The sequence below is a fragment of the Zeugodacus cucurbitae genome, chromosome 5, assembly GCF_028554725.1.
Source record: "Zeugodacus cucurbitae isolate PBARC_wt_2022May chromosome 5, idZeuCucr1.2, whole genome shotgun sequence".
NCBI lineage: Eukaryota > Metazoa > Arthropoda > Insecta > Diptera > Tephritidae > Zeugodacus > Zeugodacus cucurbitae.
Genome location: NC_071670.1, coordinates 4602046 through 4626056, shown reverse-complemented (window position 1 = coordinate 4626056; position 24011 = coordinate 4602046). Strand labels below are relative to the sequence as shown.

At 36.2% G+C, this 24011-nt stretch overlaps 1 protein-coding gene across 4 annotated transcripts in view; it reads right to left on the bottom strand.

The window, feature by feature from the left end:
• LOC105208563 (uncharacterized) overlaps positions 1-24011 on the bottom strand; it is a 268673-nt gene that overhangs the window by 122552 nt on the left and 122110 nt on the right. For 3 of the 4 annotated variants that reach the window (XM_029038012.2, XM_029038014.2, XM_029038013.2), the window contains exons 2-7: positions 5942-6519; positions 4344-4449; positions 4178-4268; positions 3706-4100; positions 2606-3510; positions 2435-2538 (exon numbers count right to left, since the gene is read on the bottom strand). In XM_029038012.2, coding sequence (XP_028893845.1) covers positions 2435-2538; positions 2606-3510; positions 3706-4100; positions 4178-4268; positions 4344-4449; positions 5942-6006 — 1666 coding nt within the window. In that variant the 5' untranslated portion in view covers positions 6007-6519. The remainder of the gene's footprint in view (positions 1-2434; positions 2539-2605; positions 3511-3705; positions 4101-4177; positions 4269-4343; positions 4450-5941; positions 6520-24011) is intronic. The other variant, XM_054232555.1, reaches the window with a different exon arrangement.

The window sequence follows — 24011 nt, the reverse complement described above, 5'->3', positions numbered from 1 at the left end:
AGAAGGAGGGTAGTCATGACAATAATAAAATATATTGAATCTTAACCCAATCCTAGGAAGAGATCTACATAGAGAGACGATCCACGGATAGATCGTACTTATTTTCTTTATTTTCTTATTTTCTTCATAGATTCAGCTATGAATACAAATTCTCTGTCTATAAAAACCAACTAGGTCTTATGATCTAGTATGGTTCACACATAATACCAAAAAACATAACTGGAGATCTATGGAACAGAAAGACATTACAGTGATCTTTTGATTGATCATAAGCGCTCCTTTAATGAATGGTGATCTATTAATAGAACTAACAGGGCAATCGTTACAAATTCTCTGGATATAAGAGCTACAACATTTTTTTCTGATGAACAAGATGATAAGAAATCAACCTCGGACTATACTAAGAATAGTTCTTATAAGAAATACTGATTAAAGGAGTGTTCTACAGCGATCGTTTCTATAAAAGCAAGTTATAAATATGTATCTCTATATATGTATGATGATCTACGAACAGTTCTAGTTAAGAACATATCATAGAGGCTGGGTGCTGGTTAAGAACATGTAAAGATACAACTTTGGTGTGATTATAAACGATCGTATTGTTGATAAAAATTGATCCTCAGCTGCAAAAGAATATAGAACTGACTGATCTACCGGATCTACATATATATCTACCTAACGCGATCTGTAATAAATGTTTGATACTCAGAGAAGCCTGACTTCTATAAGGGATCTAGAGGGAGGTTTAAAAGTGAAATGATTTATATTTAGAGGTTATGTGATCTACAGGGTCTTCTAAAGAGATGCTCTTATAATAAAAAATTAAAAAATATATCTAAGTCTTATAAGTCTTAAGAGAATGGGGTCTTTTGGGCCCGATTTCATTGTTTCAACACCTCTACTACACTATTTTAATATTACCAACCACGTTCAATACATTCAACAACATGTTGCAGCAACATTATAACACCAATAAATGTGCAACGAAACAATGAAGCACATATTGCAGTTAAAGTTCGTGAAAAACTCATATGTGGCATGTACAATTTACAAAGCAAACAACTGTTATGCTGCAATTTACATTTCACACACACTCAAGCCACTGGAAATGTGTATATCTCCAACAGCCGCCTTTATTGCTACAGCAATAAACAAACAAACAAGGCGTTAATTAACAGTTTACCACTTTGCAACAGAGCAATTAACATTGACACTCATTGCTGCTGAAGCGCAAATTATCATTTGCAACGCTTTGTTGCATGCAACAAATATGCGCGCCAAGTGAGCAATGAGCACTTTATTTAATACCCCCCAACAACTGGCAACAGCAATTGTACAAATCATTGAGGTGGCAGCATGTGGCACGTGGCAAGATAAAAATAAAAGGCGAATGAGTGCAGAGAGAAATCGGAAAATTTATGCATGTTGCACTTTGAAGTTTGCAGCAGCAGTTTTATTACTTTTGTTTGCTTGCAACATTGCGCGTGTGTATTTTGCTGTTGTTGCATGCGTCAACTTCTCGCATAAGTTGTGGATTTTAAATGATTGTGCAACAGTGTTGCAAGCACAAACAAATTACCTAGAAAGTCTCCTGGGTATATGGAGCACAGCAGGAGATGGCTTTACCGGGGAGCTTTACCGATAGGCGACCGTCCGATGACACAAAAGACAAAAAAAAAATGAAGTAAATAACTACTGCATCTAAACAAAAAGCCATTAAGACCCAAGGAAAGGTGGTGAACTGCCAATAACTTGAGATAAAATTATTATGACCCATGGAAAGATTAGAGAGTTTTTGTTAAAGCTCGGAAGCTGGTTTTCCAGAGTTGAATCGATAAGAAACCTGGCGAAGGGTTCGAGTCTACGCTTTTAAAACTTGGAGTGACTGTGGATCAGTCATAGTCTATCGTAAAAGAGTCGCAGAAAGCTTTCAGGTTATAAGCTTAATTTGGGAGCTGGTTTTTCTCATTTTTACATTAAATTCTTCACAATTTACGCTTCTTTCTTGAAATTTTTCACAATCTGGTTCAAAAGTCCGACTTTATGTCAAGATTTCAAAAGCTTTTCTGAAAGAATAAAGAGCTTTAGCAAAGCTTCGCTTGCATCCAATCCAAAACATCACCAAGTCCAACCCGATCTGAACAGAAGGCAATCGAACTCAAACTTTCACATAATTTGGATCAATAGTCCCAATTTTCGTCAAAAAACATTCAAAAACTTTAAAGGAAGATCCAAAAATGAGCTTTAGAAAAGCTTCACTTCAAATTAACTCGCTTATATTTTTATTCTTGAACTGACAGGACCTTCGCAACAATATCTATTACAAAACCATAAAGCTTTACAAAAGCTGTACATACCTACACTTGACGAAGTATGTATATTCTCTTCCTTTTTTTTTTAAATCTAAATTCGAATATATTAAAAGTGTACTCACCGGTCTGAGTGCTCGAATCGAAGAAGGTGCTGGTTGTCTCCACTGTCATTGTGCCGATGGTACCATCAATAATTTGTGCGCTTGAGTCACGACGTCCACGATAACTGTAAACAGTATAAATATTTATAAATTAAAACCTCAGCACTCGATATGCTCATTTCCGCTACTCACCGGCACACATCGTCGCTCTGTGAGCTCTGACGTCGAAAATTCCGGCAACGTATCATTTCCTCCGTAGTCGACTGGCGCCGAAAACCACGTGCTATCAAGATCTCTTCAGTGGTCGATTGTCTTCTTATGGCCGGACGCGAACTCGTCTCCGCCGACACCAATGGTGGTGGTCGCGAGCATGGACTCGGATCACGCGACGAGCAACAGCTATTCGAATCGGGAGAACGTGAGCTGCGCGCAGCCGACGAGCTCTGTCGTCGCAGCGTCTGCCGCCGTGGACTGCCATCGCGATCGTGACTGCGATCGGGTGAGAGATGTGCGCGTGAATCACGTCGTCCGCCGCGTGATGCACTGTCCGGACTAAGCGAATCACGACGCGACGTGCGCGCACCCGGGCAATCCTCCGGCGGATCGGGGCTAAGCGCCGGCTGTGAGCCACGTCGACTGCCGCCAGGCAGGCAGCTCTCATCGAAAGCAGTTGCTTGCCGTTGTAGACGTTGCAAGCGTGGCGCACGTTCCGGTGATATACCGGCTTTAGAATCACGACGATTAACGCGTCCACACTGCGTAGTCGAGTCGCGACGTCCCTTCAACGGTGCGGTAGGACTTGTGGCCGGCGGTGTTACCGAGCTAGTGATGATTGTTGGTGGCGGTAATGCTTGACAAGCGGAATCGACCTGATGATAGTTGGTAGTAGATATTAACGGTACTGAATCAGAGCCAGCTGAACTTGTAGAAGGACGTTGCTCTTGTCGGAAGTTGGGAAAATCGGGTGCGGCTAACGAATCACGTTTCTTCGCGATCATGCCGCTGTTCTTGGGTGGCGGAGGCGGCGTGGTGGCACGGCCAATGTTGCTGTCGCGACGACTCGAGAGATAACTTTCACCCGAGCCGCGACGCGAGCTCTGCAATTAGGCGTTTGCACAAGGTAATACATACACAACAAATGGTACAATGGGCAGGAAGAGGCAGTTTAAAGGAAAGTGGAAGAGAAAGTGTATAATTAGGACGGATTCTAAAGGTAAGTACTAGCATGAATGCTTACAGCAAAAGAGCAAAGAAAATATAGATAAAGTGCACGAAATAGACGAAAAACTTACGCTACGTCCGGTACTCTCCACCACAATAGGCACGGCCACAGTGGGCTCCTCGGCGGCAGTGCTTTCACGTCGATTCCAGTGCTTTACAAACTCGGCCGTGTTCGAGTCACGACGTGAACGCATGCTGCGTATACCCGAGTCGGCGCTGGACTCGCGACGTTTGCGTGGTGTTATATAAGTGGTGCCGCCGCCGCCGCCACCAGGACCAGTTGACGCATCGGTGGTGGAAGTGCGCCAAGGCAGACTGCGCGCCAGGTCAGCTAAGGTTTCGCGCCGATTGAGTTGTGCCTTCTGACGTTGGGTTTGTGTTTGCTGCTTGGCAGCGCCACCACCGCTCCACTCGCGCAAAATATCGGTGAGTTGAGCTAGAGAGCTGCGCCGGCGACGCTGGAGGCCTGGCGAAGAGGTGTAAAAGAGAAATAGATAAAAATTAGAGTTAGTTTTATAAGACTGAAGCGGGTTAGAAACTCACCTGGTGGCGGTGATGTACTAGGGGGCGTGGTTATTTGTGCTGCTGAGTCGCGTCGTCCACCCAAACGCTGTCGTATGGTAGACTCCTCCAACTGCAAGTGATTAAGTTTAGTAAATTTAAAGCGAAAACTTATGCAAAACAAACTTATGCAGTCTACTTGACTCACCTGCTCTCTGACCATATCGTCCCAGCCATTTCCACCCTGCCACACCAGGCCCACCTGGTGAGACAAAATGGGCAGGTTGCAGACAAAGCATACCGCTGTCATGGTCCTGAAATGATAACGATAGCGGGAGAAGAAAAATGTTAGCGAAATGTGTGATTAAGGAAGTTGAAATGCATGCAATTTTTAATATTGTTTTATGAAGTAATCATTTATTATTCTAAAGTAATATATAATTTTTCTTTTTTATTTCAGTTAAGACATGCGGTAAGTTTGGAAAAAAGTTCTAAATAATTTAAAAAATATATATATTTGAGGCGAAAAATGCGTTTAATTATTAGAACTACACGTTTATTGAGTGTTTGGAAATTTAATAAGCGCCTAAAGGTAGGCAACATTCTTAGTAAGTTTGGAAAATTTACCTAAATACTTGAAAAAAATATATATGACTGTGAAATGCGATAAATTATCATAAAAACGTATTCACTTAACTTAACACTAAACTTTAACATGCGCCTAAAAGTAGGCAACAACCTTAGTGAGTTTGGAAACAATTCTAAATAATGAAACAAATAAGCGAAAGGTCCGGTAAATTATTATGAATGCATGTTTTTTAAGGCTTAACAACTTTAATAGGCGCCTATAGGTAGGCTACAACATGTTCAAGCAGTTAATGTAAGCGGCCAAAGCGAGTTTTGCGGTATGGTAACACTGGAATAATCTGAATTTTTTTGAAACGCGTATAGAAATTGCGAAGCTTCTAAAATATAATTTATTATAGAAGGTCTCTGCATATTTATACTTTAATTTATATACTTTTCATTCTCAATACAAACCTCTTAAATCATTATTATAGCTTATAAACTCACGCATTATTTCGACAAACTTTATAAAGCCATAAAAATCGCTTCATAAGTACCGCGAAGCCAGAATATATTTAATTTTTTATAGAAAATCCCTCCATATGTACTATTGTTATGAAATTTGTATAGTAAACCTTCTTTTAGCAAAGTTCACAACCACAAAAGCTTTGAGAACAACATTAATATTATTAAAGAGCATAAGTAAAACACAAAATGCAGCGGAAGCTTTTCAGAGTTCGTAAACATGATTATTATAGTAAAGTTTATAGCAGGCAGACATACATAACATTGTTACAGTTATGGTTAAAAGCTCTAAGGAATTATAGCAGAATTTTATGTAAGAATAAACTAATCTAAAGCCATTTACACTGAAGTGGGAAAGCATAACTTATAAATTATAGAATTTTATAACACATTACGCTATAATATAGTGTTAGTAATAGGTTAAATACGAAAGGAGTCAAGCAAAGACCGTAGATATATACAAAGCAAGCAATGTAGTAGTAATGAGTAGTTAAAGCTTATAGGTAAAAAGGCAAAAAGCTTTGAGAAGCTTTTTCGAAAATAAAAATTTAAGCTTTTGAGAGCTTTTTCGAAAAAAAAAATTATAGTAAAGCTTAGAAGAGTAGCAAAAGCTTAAGCAGAGATGTATTATACAAATGAAATAAACTTATGAAATGCAAAAATTAAATATTTTTTGAAGAAAATTCTTTTTGAGTTTCAAATTGTCCAACTAACTTTTTGCGTATGGTGGTCGTGGCGCAGGGCTGATCTATGGACCGGTAATGCCGAAGTTTTGACATGGCGCATAGTTGTGGCGTCAACGGCGATGACAATGGCGACAACGGCGATGGCGGCGACAGCGACAGCAACGTCGGTTGACAACGCGGACTAATTTTGACTGTTTTAATTTGCACTTAACTTGGCGGTGGCAACAAAACAACAAACGACAAGCGATTCGCAACAAAAGCCAAGGCAAAGGAAATTGAAAAGCGCTTATTTGTGGGTGGCCAAAGTAGCAGTAAATTTATACCTTTTGTGCTGGTAAGCCGTTGCTGTTGTGGAGGCCAGTTTCTTTTTCTTGCTGCGGCTACTTGGTTGTTGTATAGCTGTTAGTGTTGTTGTTGTTGTTGACGTATAAGGGGTTTATTACTACCACTTTTTTCACATATAAAACACACATACACATAAACACATGTAGGGTTTGATATAATATATATTTTTTTTTATTTGTGGGTTTTCTATGGGTATGTGGATAGTTTGAGTTTGATTTTTTTTTTTTGGAGTTGGTTGGCTACTACACACACACAGAGAAACTGGAAAAAAGAAAAGAAAATTCGCAAATAATTATGAGGGGAACATATTTTGGTTATTAGTTATCTTTTTTATGCTTGACATAATAATTTTTTTTAGAGGGGGTACACTGAAAAAAATTACACAAATTTTGATATATTAAGATATTTATATAGTTGGATATTTCGGGGCTGTACACGGGATTTTTAATTTTTTTTTTTTCAATAAAAATAAACATGCGTAGATAAATATAATATTATAGTATTTTAAAAAAATATTTTGATTAAAGTATTTAGGTTCAATATATCATAGTGTTATTATGTATATCTATAGCTTAATTATTACCGTATAGTCCTAATTTGTATATAGTCCATAAACTGCTCCATAATTTATAAGGGCAAAGAATGATTTTAAGCGAAAATAAAAAAAATATTTTTTTTTTAAATTTTATAAGTTCCTAAAAATATAAACAATACACTAAAAAATTGTCTTTAATAAAATTAAAAGAAAATTTAATTAAATTCAAAATTAAATTGAAAATTTAATATAAATTGCAAAACATAAATAATATTTTCAAATATTAAAAATAAAATTATAATTATATATTTATTTTAAATTTTTTCAATTAAAATTTTTAAATTTAAAATTTTTATTTATACTTATTTAATTTTTTTTAATTATTTTCAATTGTTCTAAAGTAATTCCTTCAATTCAAAATAAATTGAAAAAAAAATTTCCAAAAATTAAAAAATAATAAAAAAATATAAAAAAAATAAATGTTATACTTTTTTTATAAAAAACAATAATTTTTGGTTTTATATTTTTTGAAAGTTTTTATACATAATTAATTTTTTTTTAGTTTAAATACTTTAAATAAAAAAGTTCCTTTTCTTAAATAATAATACAAAATTTTCAATTTCAAATTAATTGCAAAACATAAAAAAATATTTTCCAAAATTAAAAAAAAATAATAATATTTTGTGCAAAAGAAAAAAAGTAATTTTTTTTCAAACAATTTTTTTCATAGCTTTTTTTGTTAAATATTTAATTAAAAAATAATCTCCAAAACTTGTTTACATATTAAATTAAATTAAATTTTCAGTTCAATGGTAATTGAAAACTATAAAGAATTTTCAAAAATTAAAAATTAATATTAATATTTATTACTATATAAATGAAAAAATAAAAAAATTTATTTGAAAATTCTTATTTAGTTATTTTTTTAATTCTTTTAACATTTTTAATTTTAATTTAGTTTGATTTTTTTTAATTTAAATTTGGTTTTAATTATATTTATTTATTATACAATATTTGTTTTTAATTCTGAAAAAAAAAAAATGTATTATTATTATCGGCAGAAGAATTGCCGCAGAACACAATACAATTAAAAAAAAATCAAAAAATACTATTTTTCGAAAATAAGAGAATAATTTTTTCGAACATAAAATATTAAAAATGTAATAAAACTAAATTTTCTGTTCAAAATTAATATTAAAGTTATGAAAGCATAACTAAAAAATAAAAAGTGTATCTGATTTTTTTATAATTCTTTTTAAATTTTTAACAATTATTTAAACAATTTTTTTGCATTTTAAAATGTTTTTTTTTTTAATTAAAATGTTTTTATTCTTATTAAAATGATAAAATTTCAAAATCAAATAAGAAATAAAGATAATAAGAAAATTAATAAAAAAAATTAATACATTTTAACAGAAACATTAAAAAAAAAATAATTGTATAACGATTTATATTTAAAAATCATTTAACGATTTAGAAATAATTTCTGGAATAATTATTTAAATAATATTTAAAATAAATTGAAAATTAAAAAAAAAAATAAAACTAAACTAAAAAAAACTAACATTAATATTAACAAAAAAAAATTAAAATTACAATCTTAACTCTTTTGAATACTTAATATTCATTACTGTTGCGAATTTTAAATCATTTCCATAGTTAAATGCATGAGATTTTAGGTAATAACATAAACGCCCTAAATCATGCTTTAAATAAGTTTAAAGTATGCACCTGCCTCGTTCGTCTAGCAACCCCGCCCACACAAGCAGCTACCCTTCAAGAGCCAATTCACAGAGCGTTCAATGCAAACAACAGGTTGCTGCTAAGAAATTAGAAACAATGGCTGTACACACCAACACACACAGCCGAATACACAATGATAATTGTATGAGAACAAAGCGCGCTGCGTCCACAATTCAACATATTTGATTTAATATAATTTGTATAAATGTTATAAGTACGCATGCATTCCCCATGCTCGTCTCGCCATCCAACCACACTAAAACACACACAACGTCAAGTAAACGTAAATCGAAAATGCCAACAGCGGAACTGTAGCGAGCGCGCAACTTAAATGCGCTGCGCCGTGAAGTAGGCTAACGCTGGGTATTTATGCGGCTGGCGCCCTTTTGAAAAGACCCTTCTGCTGCTACGAGTTTTTGTTCACCATTTCACTTGAGTGTGTGTGTGAATGTTATTTTAGCCTACACACGGGCGTACTCGCCTGTTTATCTAAGCATGAAAAGAAGCATACAAAAGGGCGTCTACTCATTATACTCGTGACTCGTACAGTCAAGCCAAGCGACGACGACGTAACCAAACAGCACAGCTATTCTCACTTGGCAGCGGCGTTTGTGCCAGTTGCCTTGGCCGTAGCTGAGGTTTCAAGTGATTTGCTGTGCTTGTGGCAACGCGTTGAGGTTATGTGAAAGGAAATATAATTCAAGGCGCTCGTTGTGTTGTGTGTATATCAACATTTACTTTCGCTCGTCAACTGGAGCAAAATGATAATTTGCTGTCCATTAACGAAAGCAGCAGAGATACGCAAAAAAAAAAAAACAAACTAAATAAATAGCAGAAATAACAAACATTATGAATAAAGCAACAACACTGCTGTGGCATATTTTACCATGGACATGCTTGTTATAATTTCCGTGCTGACAATGTGGAAAGTTGGCGCGGAATGGTAACGGAAGTTTTGTGAAGTTGCACAATGCGGTATTTTCTTTGGTTGACATCGGAAAATGTAGGTTGAATTGAAGAGATTCATTTCAGTTAAGGAAAGTGAAAGTTAGATAATTTTAAAGCATACATTTAGGCGCTAATAGGCTTTATTTGCAATGAAGGTATGACTTGCTTGCTGTATAATATTAAAACTTATATAATTTGAATAAACGATTGTATGTAAACAATTTGCAATGCATACTTTTAGGTGAAAGTGAAATTTTATATATATTTAAAGCATACTGTTAAGCGTGAACAGACTTTATTTGCAATAAAATTGAAATTCGTTTTAATTACAGAAATAAAAGTTATATAATTTGAAGATACTATTGCATATAAAAAATTGTCAATGCATACTTTTAGGGGAAATTGCATAATTCTGAAATTATACATATTATAACAACCAGTATAGCTTTAAGAGGCATGTCAATGAAATGTGTATTAATTTAGTATTTAAATTAATAATATGAACTTTACTACAATTTGCAAAAATTTTCTTTATAAAAGTCTCTAAAAATTTTTTTTTTTTTTATGTACAAAACTTTTCTTTACAAGAAATTCTTGCTTAAATAATGAATGTTATTCACTATTTTTTGTATAAAGTGGAAAAAATCCGAAAAAATCATATGCTTGCCCTAGAAAAATTTACCATTGCATACTTTTTATTGCTGACTGCAAAGAGTTTCGCATTAAAACTTTATTGCTAAATGCCATTCTAACAAAAAAAACTAGAAAATAATGAAATGCATTAAACAAGGTAAAATTTTAAATTTCAAGCATTTACAAAAAATATTGCATACTTTTAGCGGCAGAGGCTATGAATTTCACTGGAAAACTCAAACTATTTATTTTTGTTATATAGAAATCAGTGAATACAATAGTTCTACAACTTATTTAGCCATAAATCATTTAACTCGAACTTTATTGCATACATTTGGGTGCTGCATGTAAAAGTTTCCGTTAATTTAGTGGCACATGTATTAGCGGCGCTTACACTTTACAGATAAATGATTTATATAGCTAATGAGGCAAAATTGTGTAGGTAATAGTTAAATAATTTCAAAATGCGCCTAAAATTATGTAAAATATTACTTTTATTAGTGCAATATATGGGTTATATGTTTGAATAAGCAGTAAAAATACGTATTAATAATGTTTTGGCTCATAATTAAACATTTTTGAACAAAAACATAAAAAATATTTAAATTGTATTGCCTACCTTTAGGCACTAGCATTCCAAAATGGGCAAATAAACTCGAAATTTGCAGCATTTGTAATTACAATTCTTGTAAAAAAGTCAGTAAATCGAATGCTGTGTGGGTTTATACAAATATATAAATTATACGCACAAAAGTATGCAATCAATTATTTGTGAGGTGATTTAACGGTTGATTATAATTTTGCAAATGCGTTATATTATGGGCATCAACTAAAATGCTAAAGTTATATATTTTTTTGATCAACAGTTAATTTTTTTCCAAAAATATTTGAAAAAAAAGACATACTTTTAGGCGCTGTTACTTTTATTTATTTTTTGTATTTAAAAAAAATGTTCTTTATTCGTTAACCTTACTGAAACCTTTGTCCCACTAGCGTTTTATGCAATCTTTAATTTACTGAGGCTCGATATAGTATAACTTGTAGTATACTTTAAGGCGCTTGGGCATAGATAAGCTTTTTACACTTTAAATAAAACACAGCTGCGTCTACATTTTTTCTTTCTTATTTGAAACTAAAACTGCTTCGTGGTCGAGGGAATTTTCTCACGCTTACGCGTAACAACAATCCGCATAATTCAATTTCAATTTCCGCAGCATTACTTTAAATTTCCGCCGAGAGCGCGCAAACACACACCCACCTACAGATTTACATGTACGTGACCTTGTATGCTAGACTGAATTGTAAGCGTGTTGCTGCAAGTTGGATAATGCAGTTGTCCATCCACTCAGTCCAGCCAAGCATAGTCCGTTTACTTCGCTGTCCGTGTGTCCGTCTGTCCGTCCGTTGCTCTGTCGGAGCTTAGTGTGTCAATGTCAGCGTTGGACAGCGAAACAAATAGTGGTTGAATGCGATTGAGTGGATTCTGCGGTTAAGGCATTAAAGAGCTGAATAGCATGATGAGTGGGTACACGCGGAAGGTAAGGAATTGAGAAAAGCTTGCAGCAGACAACGTGCGGCTTGGCTTAAAAAAAAAGTATTGAATGAGCTAGTGGAAAGCGAAGCGAGATCGAGTTAAGCGGCTAAGTGAGGCAAGCGTTTAAAGTAATCCAACGAAAATAAGTCAGAAAAGCAATAAGAAAGGAATGGATGAGAAATGAGATGAGAATGTGGAGGGCGAAAAGAAAGGAACGTGCTGTCAGTGAGACGTGGAAGGGAAAATTATGGAGTCACAAGAATTAATGTGACCCTAAAAAGTTGATCATTCGAAGATTAGAGCAGAAGGCTCAGTTAAGATACAGACTAAACCAAAAAGTTCTTCTAGAATTCGTCTAAATCTGACCTTAAGAAATTGATTATTAGCACGACGGTCCTGTGTAGAAGTAAATCAAGTCACCTGAATTAATGTGACCCTAAAAAGTTGATCATTCGCAGATTAGAGCAGAAGGCTCAGTTAAGATACAGACTGAATCAAAAAATTCTTCTAGAATTCGTCTAAATCTGATCTTAAGACATTGATTATTAGCACGACGGTCCTGTGTAGATGTAAATCAAGGAATTCTTCTAGAATTCTTGTAAATGTTACCTAAGAAGATGAGATCCAGTGAAGGTGGCAACTAAAGCAGGAAATACTTCTTAGGTCTTGAAGCTGGTTTGATATAAACATTAGAAGAGGTTCGAAAGAAAGCTTTTACGGACTTCTGAGCATCGGAAGGAACCACCTGGTAAGAAACCGCCCGAAAAGTGTCTCAAATGCTAAACTTCGGCACAGATAAGCGTAGTGGTGTGCCAACAAAACAGTAATAGCTCTGAACTAGGCGCTTGACTCCGCTTCATTCAACCGACCGCCCTTCAAAGCAACCAACCAGTTGACATACAATGCACTTTAATCACAAGTACCCTCGGCGCCATTCACACCTTGTTCCAAACAACAGCAAGTTTCTTGCCGCCAATTTGCTCAATGAAAACTTCATAATGACGTTGAAAATGTGGTCTCAAGTTGGTGCCCTTTACTGCACATTGTTGTTGCTGCTATTGTAGCGCCGGTTGCAGGTCGTTACGCAAAGTATAACAAGCGCGTTGCTGGCATAGCGCTCCATTGCTTGCAACGCGCCTAAATGTAGGCAACAAACCACGCTATAGCATGCTGTAGGGCTCAAGCTGCATGGAGTTAGTAGCTGAATAGCGCTTGGAGACCCAGCACTGTTGCAACCAAATTAACATGCAGACCACAGAGCAATTGCTTGCAACGACTTCAAGTTAATGACTGTGACAAAGTCACACGGGGTGAGTTGAGCTTTTGCCACTTCTCTGCTGACACTTAAGTGCCGTCGCGTGTAAATTGAGCTGTCTTTTAGTTGGCTATTGTTTGGTGGTTGCTGCTATGATGTTTGCCGACAGCTGCCAATTAAGTTATCATATTAAAAACAAAAACATTGTCTTTGCTTGAGACCGTTATGCAGAACTTGAAACACAATAAAGCCGCAAAATTAATTAAAACTTGACGAAGTGAGCGTAGCAGCTGAAGAATTGATGTGGAGGATGGGGAAAACTTCAAAAAGGGTATTCATTTTGTCGGTGAATGAAAGTGAAAGCTTTGTGGCACAGCTTAAAGCTTGATGAAAGTGACCTATAATGCTTTTGCTTCGAGAAATAATTTTCGATTTGACAATAAACCCTCGATTGTACTTCAAATTGCGTTCTGGTGAACATTAACACTTCAACTACCTCAGTGAATACCCTTAACTCGCTACGTGCATGTCATCACATTACATTCGGCGCGTGTTAATACGCATTCCGGTTTCACAATACGCATAATTTATGCATAATTTCGTTTGATAAACTAATTACCTGTTGATGTTTGACGTTTATGTTCATTTGTGTGCACCACAAAATATATAGAGCATAATTATAGGCAGTTGCCACTAACTCATATTTCATGCACGTGGGCATACGACGAGTCAAAATTACGACAAGCAAATTGAAAGCTAGCGCTGATGGTCTCCTATTACTTGTACAAGAAATTTGTAATTGTAATTTATTAGTCGAATATGCATTAGTGTAGCACTAGAGCGCGTCGGAGTTAAGAAATTCGATATACTGCACGCTAAGTGCAATTATTTGCGCTTTAGGGTGCTCAAAAAATATATAAGTGGTTGTCTTTGGAGATATTTTCAAAAAAACGTTGCATACTTTTAGGCATATAATAATTATTTTTAAATAAAAATAGCCAAATTGGGCACAATTCTGAAGAAATCATATAGTTTTGCATAAAACATATATTAAATTAATTATATTTCAAAAACCATTGCATACTTTTAGGCATATACATAATTATTTTTTAATTAAAATTGCTAAAATATGTCAATATTAGAAGATTTCTTCTTCCATTTATTTATTCGATAATATGCGAAAATACATGCATACTTTTAGGCGCTTTAATTTTAATTTATCAAAAATAGTCTTTAGAACAATCGTTATACTCGAAATTTTCTAAACTATTCACTATATCGCTAAGATAATTACTTAATAACGAAAATGATGCATACTTTTAGGTGCAATTCATTTCTGACCTTTATTCGTCAAATCGGTAATATTTTCAGTTAATTATAACAGTTTCCAACATATATGAATTGATTTCACATTTACACAAAACGTTGCATACTTTTAGGATTGAAACCGGCTAATTTTACATTTTTATGCTGTATGCAATTAGGTAAAGCCCCCTTTCCCAAACTCCTTTCTACTCCTTAATTTCTGTTTCCAAAAGTTCTTATTATATTTGTATTTGATCCCATTTTTTTAATAATTTGTCGAGATATTGCTGACAAAACGCTCATCCTTCAAAGAAACTACTTTATATTATTGGCCCGTATTCAAACTTTTATGACTACTTAAATATGTGCAGTGAAAAATGTGTTCAATTAAATCCTTTTCTAAAATGTTTACATACTTTTGGGCGCATGTTGTAACCTTTGAACTGCTACACATGTGCTTGATGCCGTACGAACTTTTTCGGTTAGTAGAGTTTCTGCACATGTAAACAGCTCCACAATTTAATATACTACGTCAAAGTTTGCATACTTTTAGGCGCACAACCGATCCTAAGCAAATATTAATATACAAATAAGCCAACATACAGCATTCGAAACTCAATATTACTTTTCTACATTTGTAATCTACTTAAATCACTAATATTGCTACAGCATTGCATACCTCAAGGCGCAATGAAATTAGTTTTTCCTTTATTTTGCCTTTTCCCCCGCAACAACAACTAGTGCGCTCAATATACAATATCAAGGCAAATGCGTAAAATGTAGTGCTGCAGATATTTGCGAAATTAAGCAATACACTGCTATCTGTTGGTGTAATGTGTGGGAGCATTCCTGGAATGCCAAAGGAAATTAACAGCAGAGAGGATGAGTAGCGCACAATCTCAAATGTAATATGCGAATATTTTCAATACATACTAACGTATCTAAGCCATGTAAAGCTACAGGTAACAAATGTATACTGCTACTGGGAATTTACAGTCGATAGTGGCGCCATAATATCGAATATCATTTTAATAAGTTTATATGAGTTTACAACTGCTTGCTGCATTTATGGGTGTAATATTAAACTCGGTTGTAGAAATGTGTGGAGAAAGCAAGAAAGCATATAAGAAGCAATATGCAGTCTAGAGCTTAGTAATTATGTATTTATTGTTTACTTCATAGATGGATGGTTTTAATATTCAGCAGAAATTTGGCAACACGGCATTTGAAAATGTAATTGATTACAAAATTAAAAGCGCTAATTAATGAGTGAACTGTATAAATATAAATAAAATGCGACAACAAGCAATTCAAAATATTAAAAACTTTTTTTAAATTGATCGTTATTGAAATTTATATTTTAGTTATCCCTAAATGGTATTAGAGTTATCGTGAAAATTGGCAACAGTGTAAATTTAAAATATTTGTTAATTGGCTTAGATGTTTTTATGGCTATAGTTGCGGTAAAGAACGACTGCAAATTTTATCTTTAAACAATATTTATTAACGTACAATTAAAGCTCACTTAGTGATGTGAAAATTGGCAACAGTGTCGGCTGCATAACGGTACTATGTATTAAGAATTTTGCACAATTTTTAATAAAATTTAAAATGTAACACGAAACTAATGGTGAGACTAGCAGCAAATAACTTCCCCTTTCATTATAAAGTATATAATAGCATTAGCTGCAAGCGAAATGTGGCAACATGGCACACACACAAAACGAAATGAAATTGATACCTGGACAGCTACATTAGCATTGGCAGTGAACGGAAATCCGTAAGGAAATTATTATGCAAAATAAGAGTCGAGTCAAGCAGCGACAGCAAAGTGGAGTGTGGGTTAGGTGACAATGTGAGATAGAAAATAATGAAGAAGTTGTAGAATAATGAAAGTATATGTTGCAAGTATTGAAAGTAGCAAATGAACGATAGAAATCAGCGTACGTGAGTGGTTAGTGATGCACGGAGGTCTTCATTACCGTTAGAAAGTGCGAATTGCACTAAGTATATTTCAGCGCGAAATAACGACACTCGAGACCACAAGACCCACCTGACTATAAGCTAAAAATAATTTCCTTTAGCTGCAACATACTTTTGCACAAAAATAATTAGTATTAAAGCTGCGAAATTTATATGCAAATTCAAAATGTTGCAGCAATAAATTTTTGGAAGATTCTCTCTTTGGCGCGCCACCCGCAAAGCTGAAGTGCTACTTCTATCTTCTATTACATTTTCTGTAAATTTATGTGCTTGCCACAGCGCTCCCTCTCCCAACCAACTGCATTTTTGTATTCAAACACTTCAATGCGCTTCATTGCTTGCCACATGCCACAGCAGCTACATTTGTTTACAATAATATTTCGCAACACGGTTGCATGCAACACAAATCACTTTGTGAGTTAACATTTGTGGCACAATTTAAGTGCAGTGCAGGTCAAACTAAAACCAAACAACAACAGTGCTGTTGCAGCCAACGCACTCAATACTTAATTTGCCACATGTTGCCATTTACACACTATTATGAGCACATAAATCACGTTGGTGGGTTATATAGCGGGTGTGTTGCTTCACGAGAGAGAATAATCTATGAAAATGCTTGCTTTAAGACGAGTCATAGTTGAATCAGGCAGCTCTCGAATTACCTGATTCTTGTATTTTTCGAAAATTTAAAAAAAGTTTCAAAATGTTCCAAAAAAATATCAAAAGTTTGAAAAAAAATTGGGACACTTTTTTGGGACAATTGTTCCGTAAAACTCTTGATTTAATGTGAGTCATAAATTTAACAAAAGTTTCAAAATATTCCAAAAAAATACTAAAGATTTGAAAAAAATTTTTTGGGAGACATTTTTGGGACAATTGTTCCGTAAATTTCGTTCGCTTGTTAATTGTATTGAAAGTTCATTTAGTAAAAGAAAGTATAATTCACCACGAAAGTTTTTTGAACAATTTTGGTACATAATTTGAACAAGCTCTTTCTATTATAACTAATATGAATGTTTTGGTGTAAAAAGTAGAATGAGAGGTCTTCAAAAATTAAAAAAAATGTTGAGACAGAAGTTTGAGACAAATTTTTTATACTTGTATTCTATTATAACCAATAAGTCGGAGATTTTTATATAAAAAGTGGTATGAAAGGTCTCTAAATACAGACTATTGGGACACATTTTTTATAATTTTTTTCTATTATAACCACTATGTGAAAGTTTTGATATAAAAAATGAAATGAAAGGTCTCCAAAAAATAAAGAAATGAATTTTGGGACACTTTTTTTTATAAATTTTTTGTCATCTCATTCTTTTGTTAAATGAAAGTGAACTACCTAGTGTGTTCCTTTAAAATAAAAATTTTGGGACACCCTCTTATATTTTTTTTTTTCAGTTATAACCTCTATGTAGCATTCTATGCCACACAGTATAAAAAAGTCTAAATAAATTGGGAAAAATTTTGGGACAACAATTTGGGACACATTTTTTATAACTTCTTTAGCATTTTATGCTCCATTGAAATGAAAATGGACAAATATAATGTGTTTTATTTTACTTAAATATTTTCAACATATTTAATTTTGGCTATCTTCTTAAGTTTCCATACTTTTAGGTCACCGATTTACCACGACGCAACCTTCGCTTGTTCATTCCCATCCCACAAACCAGTCACCTCACGCAATTAAATTTAATTTTCTATGGTATTTATTTCAAAATTTATTTGCTTTCCTGTATCTACTTTCCATCCCCCCTTAACTGTATTGGCTGACCACTTACACCCACACAGGCGAGAGAGTGATTGCGCGGCGCCGTCCATCGTGGGCTCATATTCATTTAAATATTATCAGCCGGAAATCGCCAACCGCGCCAATAAAATAACGCCAGCCGCGCCGCGCTACGCCGTGCCCGCTGGTCGCTAAGCAGAAAATGAAAAATGTTGCAAAAGCTAACGGAAATTGCGGTGTAGTTTAACAGCATATAAACAAGCGGCGAAGCGGAAGTGGCAGTTGCTGGCGGAGGCATGCAAATGATTGCGATTTTTCAAAGCAAAAACAGAAATAAAACAACAAATAACAAAGTACAACAATAATAAACCGCCAAACAATAACAACAATTGAGGGCGGAAAAACAAAGCCAAAGTATGAAGTGACCTTTTCTCGGTATCGGCTACATAATGGGCACCGGACAATGGTAGGTACAGTGCGTATACGCAACGCGGGTAAATATTTGTGAATCTATGCACTTGTGTGTGTTTTATCGCCTATGCTTATGCATATGTCGTTCGTTGCTGCGGCTAACATATGCTATAAAAATAACAAAAAAAAAAGACACCGCATAAATTCAAGTGTTCTTTTTTTGTTTTTATTTCACTTTTAATGCGATCCGTTTAAGCCAAAGCTAGTAAATTACTTTTTCATTGCGCGTAAATTGCAGTTAAATTAGAATTTATTTTATTTGAATTTAAACGCCGGCTTTTATGGGCGTTTTGCGTGCGTGTTTTCATACAAATACATATGTATATTTGAGCTTGTAGGCGGTTCTTTGACTTTTCAACTGTTTTTAGCTTTAATGAGTAGGAAATAAGTAGTTTGACTTTATGCGATTGATTTGCAATTATTTGAAATTTTTCGCTGTCAAAAATTTTAAAACAAAAATTTAAAAACATTTTTTTTTATATAAAATCTTTCATAGATGGGCGAAATGTTACGCCCACAAAACTGATAATACATAAAGTGGCATAACTAAGGCATAAATATAGTCTAAAAAATAATAAAAGGTAAAAGTAAAATAGTACAAAGGATCGTACTAGTACTACTAAATATGCCCTGCTATTTGGAAGTAATTTTTTGGGAGAAGTGGTGTTGGCCCCGGCCCTTACTAAGTGTTTTGTACATATCTCATAAACTAGTAAAGCTATATCAACCAAACTCCCTACATTCGTTCCATTTATGTACTTCCTTTAATCAGTATAAAAATTGAGGAAATCTGATGATAACCACGCTCACCTACCTTACAAAGCTTAGGTTGAGAATTACTAAAAGTGCGCTAACGCACTAACGAAAAACGTCAGAAACACTAAATTTTACAGAAGAAATAGCAGAAAGAAGCTGTACTTCGATTTTTTACAAAATGGATAATGGGCGTGGCATCGCTCACTTATGGGTCAAAAACCATATCTCAGGAACTACTTGACAGATTTCAATGAAATTCGATATATATAATTTTCTTGACACCCTGATGACACGTGTGGAAAATGGATGAAATTGGTTCACAAGCAGGCGTGCTTCCCAAATAACTCAATTTTAAATTGCTTCTGATTCTTTCACTTTATAATGTATACATAAAGAACCAATGAAGATGGCGGAATAAAACTTTACACAATTTAGCTGTGACATCACTTGTGGACAATTGTCCAGATCTGACTATAACTTTTCAATGTCCCTAACAGCGGCCATATAAAGGAGCGCAAATTCGGTGTGGGATTCGTGGTGGGAGAGAGACTCCGTCGTCGAGTCCTGGCATTCACTCCGGTGAATGAACGTCTAGCCACAATCCGCATCAAAGCGAGGTTCTTCAACATATCGCTGATTTGCGCCCACGCCCCGACGGAAGAGAAGGACGATGTGACCAAAGATACCTTCTATGAGCGCCTAGAACGTACCTATGAGCGCTGCCCCCGCCACGATGTCAAAATCGTGCTTGGCGATTTCAACGCTAGGGTGGGTAAAGAAGGTGTCTTTGGCACAACAGTCGGAAAATTCAGCCTCCATGACGAAACATCACCAAACGGTCTGAGGCTGATCGACTTCGCCGGGGCCCGAAATATGGTCATCTGTAGCACTAGATTCCAGCATAAGAAAATCCATCAAGCTACTTGGCTGTCCCCGGATCGAATCACTCGCAACCAGATCGATCATGTTGTGATAGATGGACGACATGTCTCCAGTGTTTTTGATGTGCGTACGCTTCGTGGTCCCAACATCGACTCGGACCACTATCTTGTAGCAGCTAAGATACGCACCCGCCTCTGTGTAGAAAAGCGCACACGTCAACAAACACAAGGAAGGTTCGACATCGAGAAGCTGCAATCACAACCGACAGCCGAACGATTTTCTACTCGACTTGCACTCCTGCTCTCTGAGAGCACTCAACAGCATCTCGGTATAAGGGAGCTGTGGAACGGCATATCAAACTCCTTACGTACAGCTGCAACCGAAACCATTGGCTTTCGGAAAAGCCAAAAAAACAGCTGGTATGATGAGGATTGTCGTCTCGCAGTGGAGAGAAAACAGACTGCCTACCTCGCAATGTTGCGATCGACCGCAACACGAGCGGGATGGGAAAGATACCGAGAGCTGAAGAGGGAAGCGAGACGCATTTGCAGAAAAAGAAAGAAAGAGGCAGAAATGCGTGAGTATGACGAGCTTGACAAGCTGGCCGACAGGGGTAATGCTCGAAAATTTTACGAAAAGATCCGGCGACTAACTGAAGGTTTCAAGACCGGAGCACACTCCTGTAGGACCCCCAGCGGTGATCTAGTGGTTGATGACCAGAGTATACTGTGTTTGTGGAGGGAACACTTCTCCAGCCTGCTGAATGGCAGTGAAAGTACAACACCAGGAGATGGCGAACCCGATTCCCCAATCGACGACGATGGAACAGATGTTCCATTGCCCGACCGTGAAGAAATTAGAATAGCAATTACCCGCTTGAAGAACAACAAGGCGGCGGGGGCCGATGGATTGCCGGCCGAGCTATTCAAATACGGCGGCGAAGAGCTGATAAGGTGCATGCATCAGCTTCTTAGCGAAATATGGTCGGAAGAAAGCATGCCCGACGATTGGAATCTCAGTGTACTCTGCCCAATCCACAAAAAGGGAGACCCCACAATCTGCGCCAACTATCGTGGGATAAGCCTCCTTAACATCGCTTATAAGGTTCTATCGAGCGTACTGTGTGAAAGACTAAAGCCCACCGTCAACAAACTGATTGGACCTTATCAGTGTGGCTTTAGACCTGGAAAATCAACAACTGACCAGATATTCACCATGCGCCAAATCTTGGAGAAGACCCGTGAAAAAAGGATCGACACACACCATCTATTTGTCGACTTTAAAGCTGCTTTCGACAGCACGAAAAGGAGCTGCCTTTATGCCGCGATGTCTGAATTTGGTATCCCCGCAAAACTAATACGGCTGTGTAAGTTGACGTTGAGCAACACCAAAAGCTCCGTCAGGATCGGGAAGGACCTCTCCGAGCCGTTCGATACCAAACGAGGTTTCAGACAAGGTGACTCACTATCGTGCGACTTCTTCAATCTATTGCTGGAAAAAATAATACGAGCTGCAGAACTAAATAGAGAGGGTACAATCTTCTACAAGAGTGTACAGCTCCTGGCGTACGCCGATGATATTGATATCATCGGAAACAACACCCGCACCGTTAGTTCTGCTTTTTCCCGCCTGGATAAGGAAGCGAAGCGAATGGGTCTGGTGGTGAACGAGGACAAGACGAAATATCTCCTGTCATCAAACAAACAGTCAGCGCATTCGCGTCTTGGCTCCCACGTCACTGTTGACAGTCATAACTTTGAAGTTGTAGATAATTTCGTATACCTAGGAACCAACATTAACACCGATAATAATGTCAGCCTTGAAATCCAACGCAGAATCACTCTTGCCAACAGGTGCTACTATGGACTGAGTAGGCAATTGAAAAGTAAAGTCCTCTCTCGACGAACAAAAACTAAACTCTACAAGTCCCTCATCATTCCCGTCCTACTTTATGGTGCAGAAGCGTGGACGGTGTCAACATCCGATGAGACGGCACTAGGAGTTTTCGAGAGAAAGGTTTTGCGGAAGATTTACGGTCCCTTAAACATTGGCAACGGCGAATACCGCAGAAGATGGAATGATGAGCTGTATGTGTTGTTCGACGACATAGACATAGTCCAGCGAATAAAAAGACAGCGGCTACGCTGGCTGGGTCATGTTGTTCGAATGGATGAAAGTGCCCCAGCTCTGAAAGTTTTCGATGCAGTACCCGCTGGTGGAAGCCGAGGAAGAGGGAGACCTCCACTCCGGTGGAAGGACCAGGTGGAGAAGGACCTGTCTTCACTTGGTATTACCAATTGGCGCCAAACCGCCAAAAGGAGAGATGCGTGGCGCACTGTTGTGGACTCGGCTATAACCGCGTAAGCGGTTTCTACGCCAGTTAAGAAGAAGAATATCGAACTTGAAGAAAATATTTTTGACTTTTTTAATCAATTTTTCAAAATACTTTATTTAAAATAATATATTTTTTTTTTTTTAATTAAAATTATATTTTTTATCAAAACTTTCGTCAAATATATACAAAAAAAAAAATATAAAATTGATTTTTTTCAAAATTATTTTTTTAAATTTTATTCAAAAATTTATTAATTTTTTGTAATTTCAAAATTTAAAAAAACATCGTGTTAATTTTCAAAAATAAAAAATAAGAAAAAAAAATTATTTTTAATAATAATAATGATTTCATTTATAAAAACAGTTATAACATTTTAAAGGGTTTTAAATCTGTGAATTTCAATTGAATCCAAAAAATCCAGAAAATTTAATAAAAAAATGGATTATTCCGAAAAATGTATAGCTTAATTTTTATACTTTATAATATAATTATTCCTCCATTTAACTTTTATTTAATTTTTCTGGCATATACCTATATCCTCTTGAACACCTCTCACTTTCCGCTAATCAATTAAAATGTATCTCATTAACTGCCACCTACGTGTATAATATATTCCGAGCCGCATTTAAGTGCCTAAATCAACACTAAAATATTAACGAGCGTATTTCATCACAATCCATCACACAACTGCACTTTAGCAGCACCACACTTCCGGCGCGTCACCTCGAATAATTAGAGCAGCGCATAATAATCACATGCCGGAGCAGCAGCAGCGAAGTTAAGTGACTTCTCATGTCAACGGCACAATTTTATGAGCGCCGAAGGCAGGAGGTCACACACGAACATAACTGTATCGAGGGCGCAGCATAAAAGTGTGCTTAAACGGAAAATAATATTAAAAATAATAGCAGTTGGAAGACATGTTGGAGTAATGAAGTCCACAAAAATGTTGGATAAGAGAGGGAGAGGTGTTGAAATGCTCGGCTGCTGGAGTTAATGCCACAGCAATCAAAAGCATGAATAAAGTAGACTTGACCTTAAGTTGTGCAGAGCAGCGTACTAAGCCGACCGATGACCAACGGCCATGGCCAAAGCCGCCACAATTCGAGTAGCGCAGGATAATGCGCGTCTACTAAGGATGAGTGCGCTCTGTTAGCTGTAAGGGCCAAGGAGAGACATTTCAGCTGCCTGTTCGCTGAGTCAGCGTAAATATGGCAATGACGTTGTCGTTGGCGGCGGCGATAATGAAGCGAAAATGTGAATGCGATTCAGCTATGCTGATTGCGAATGGTGACTGACTTTGCCAACATTCCCTTACGCTTACCCTTGCAGCGCTGACGTGCTTCGTGTTTACATTAGCAGAAAATGCGCTTAAGTGAAATCTTTTCATGTGCCACGCAACGCAAATTCGCAAATTTTCACACAGCAGCAGCAAACACCAAAGCAACAACAACTACAGCAGCATTGCTTGCCTTCATTTATACTGTCTTAACGCGCATTTTTGAGACCCTAACTGTTTGCGGCTGGCTGACTTGCTTCCTGCTGCCTTTGACTTTCATTTGGCGGCCCTTCTGCGACTACTGCATCCGCGCCCCATCGCGCTTGATAGCTGTCGGCTGTTTGCTTTCACTTTACTTTTTGATG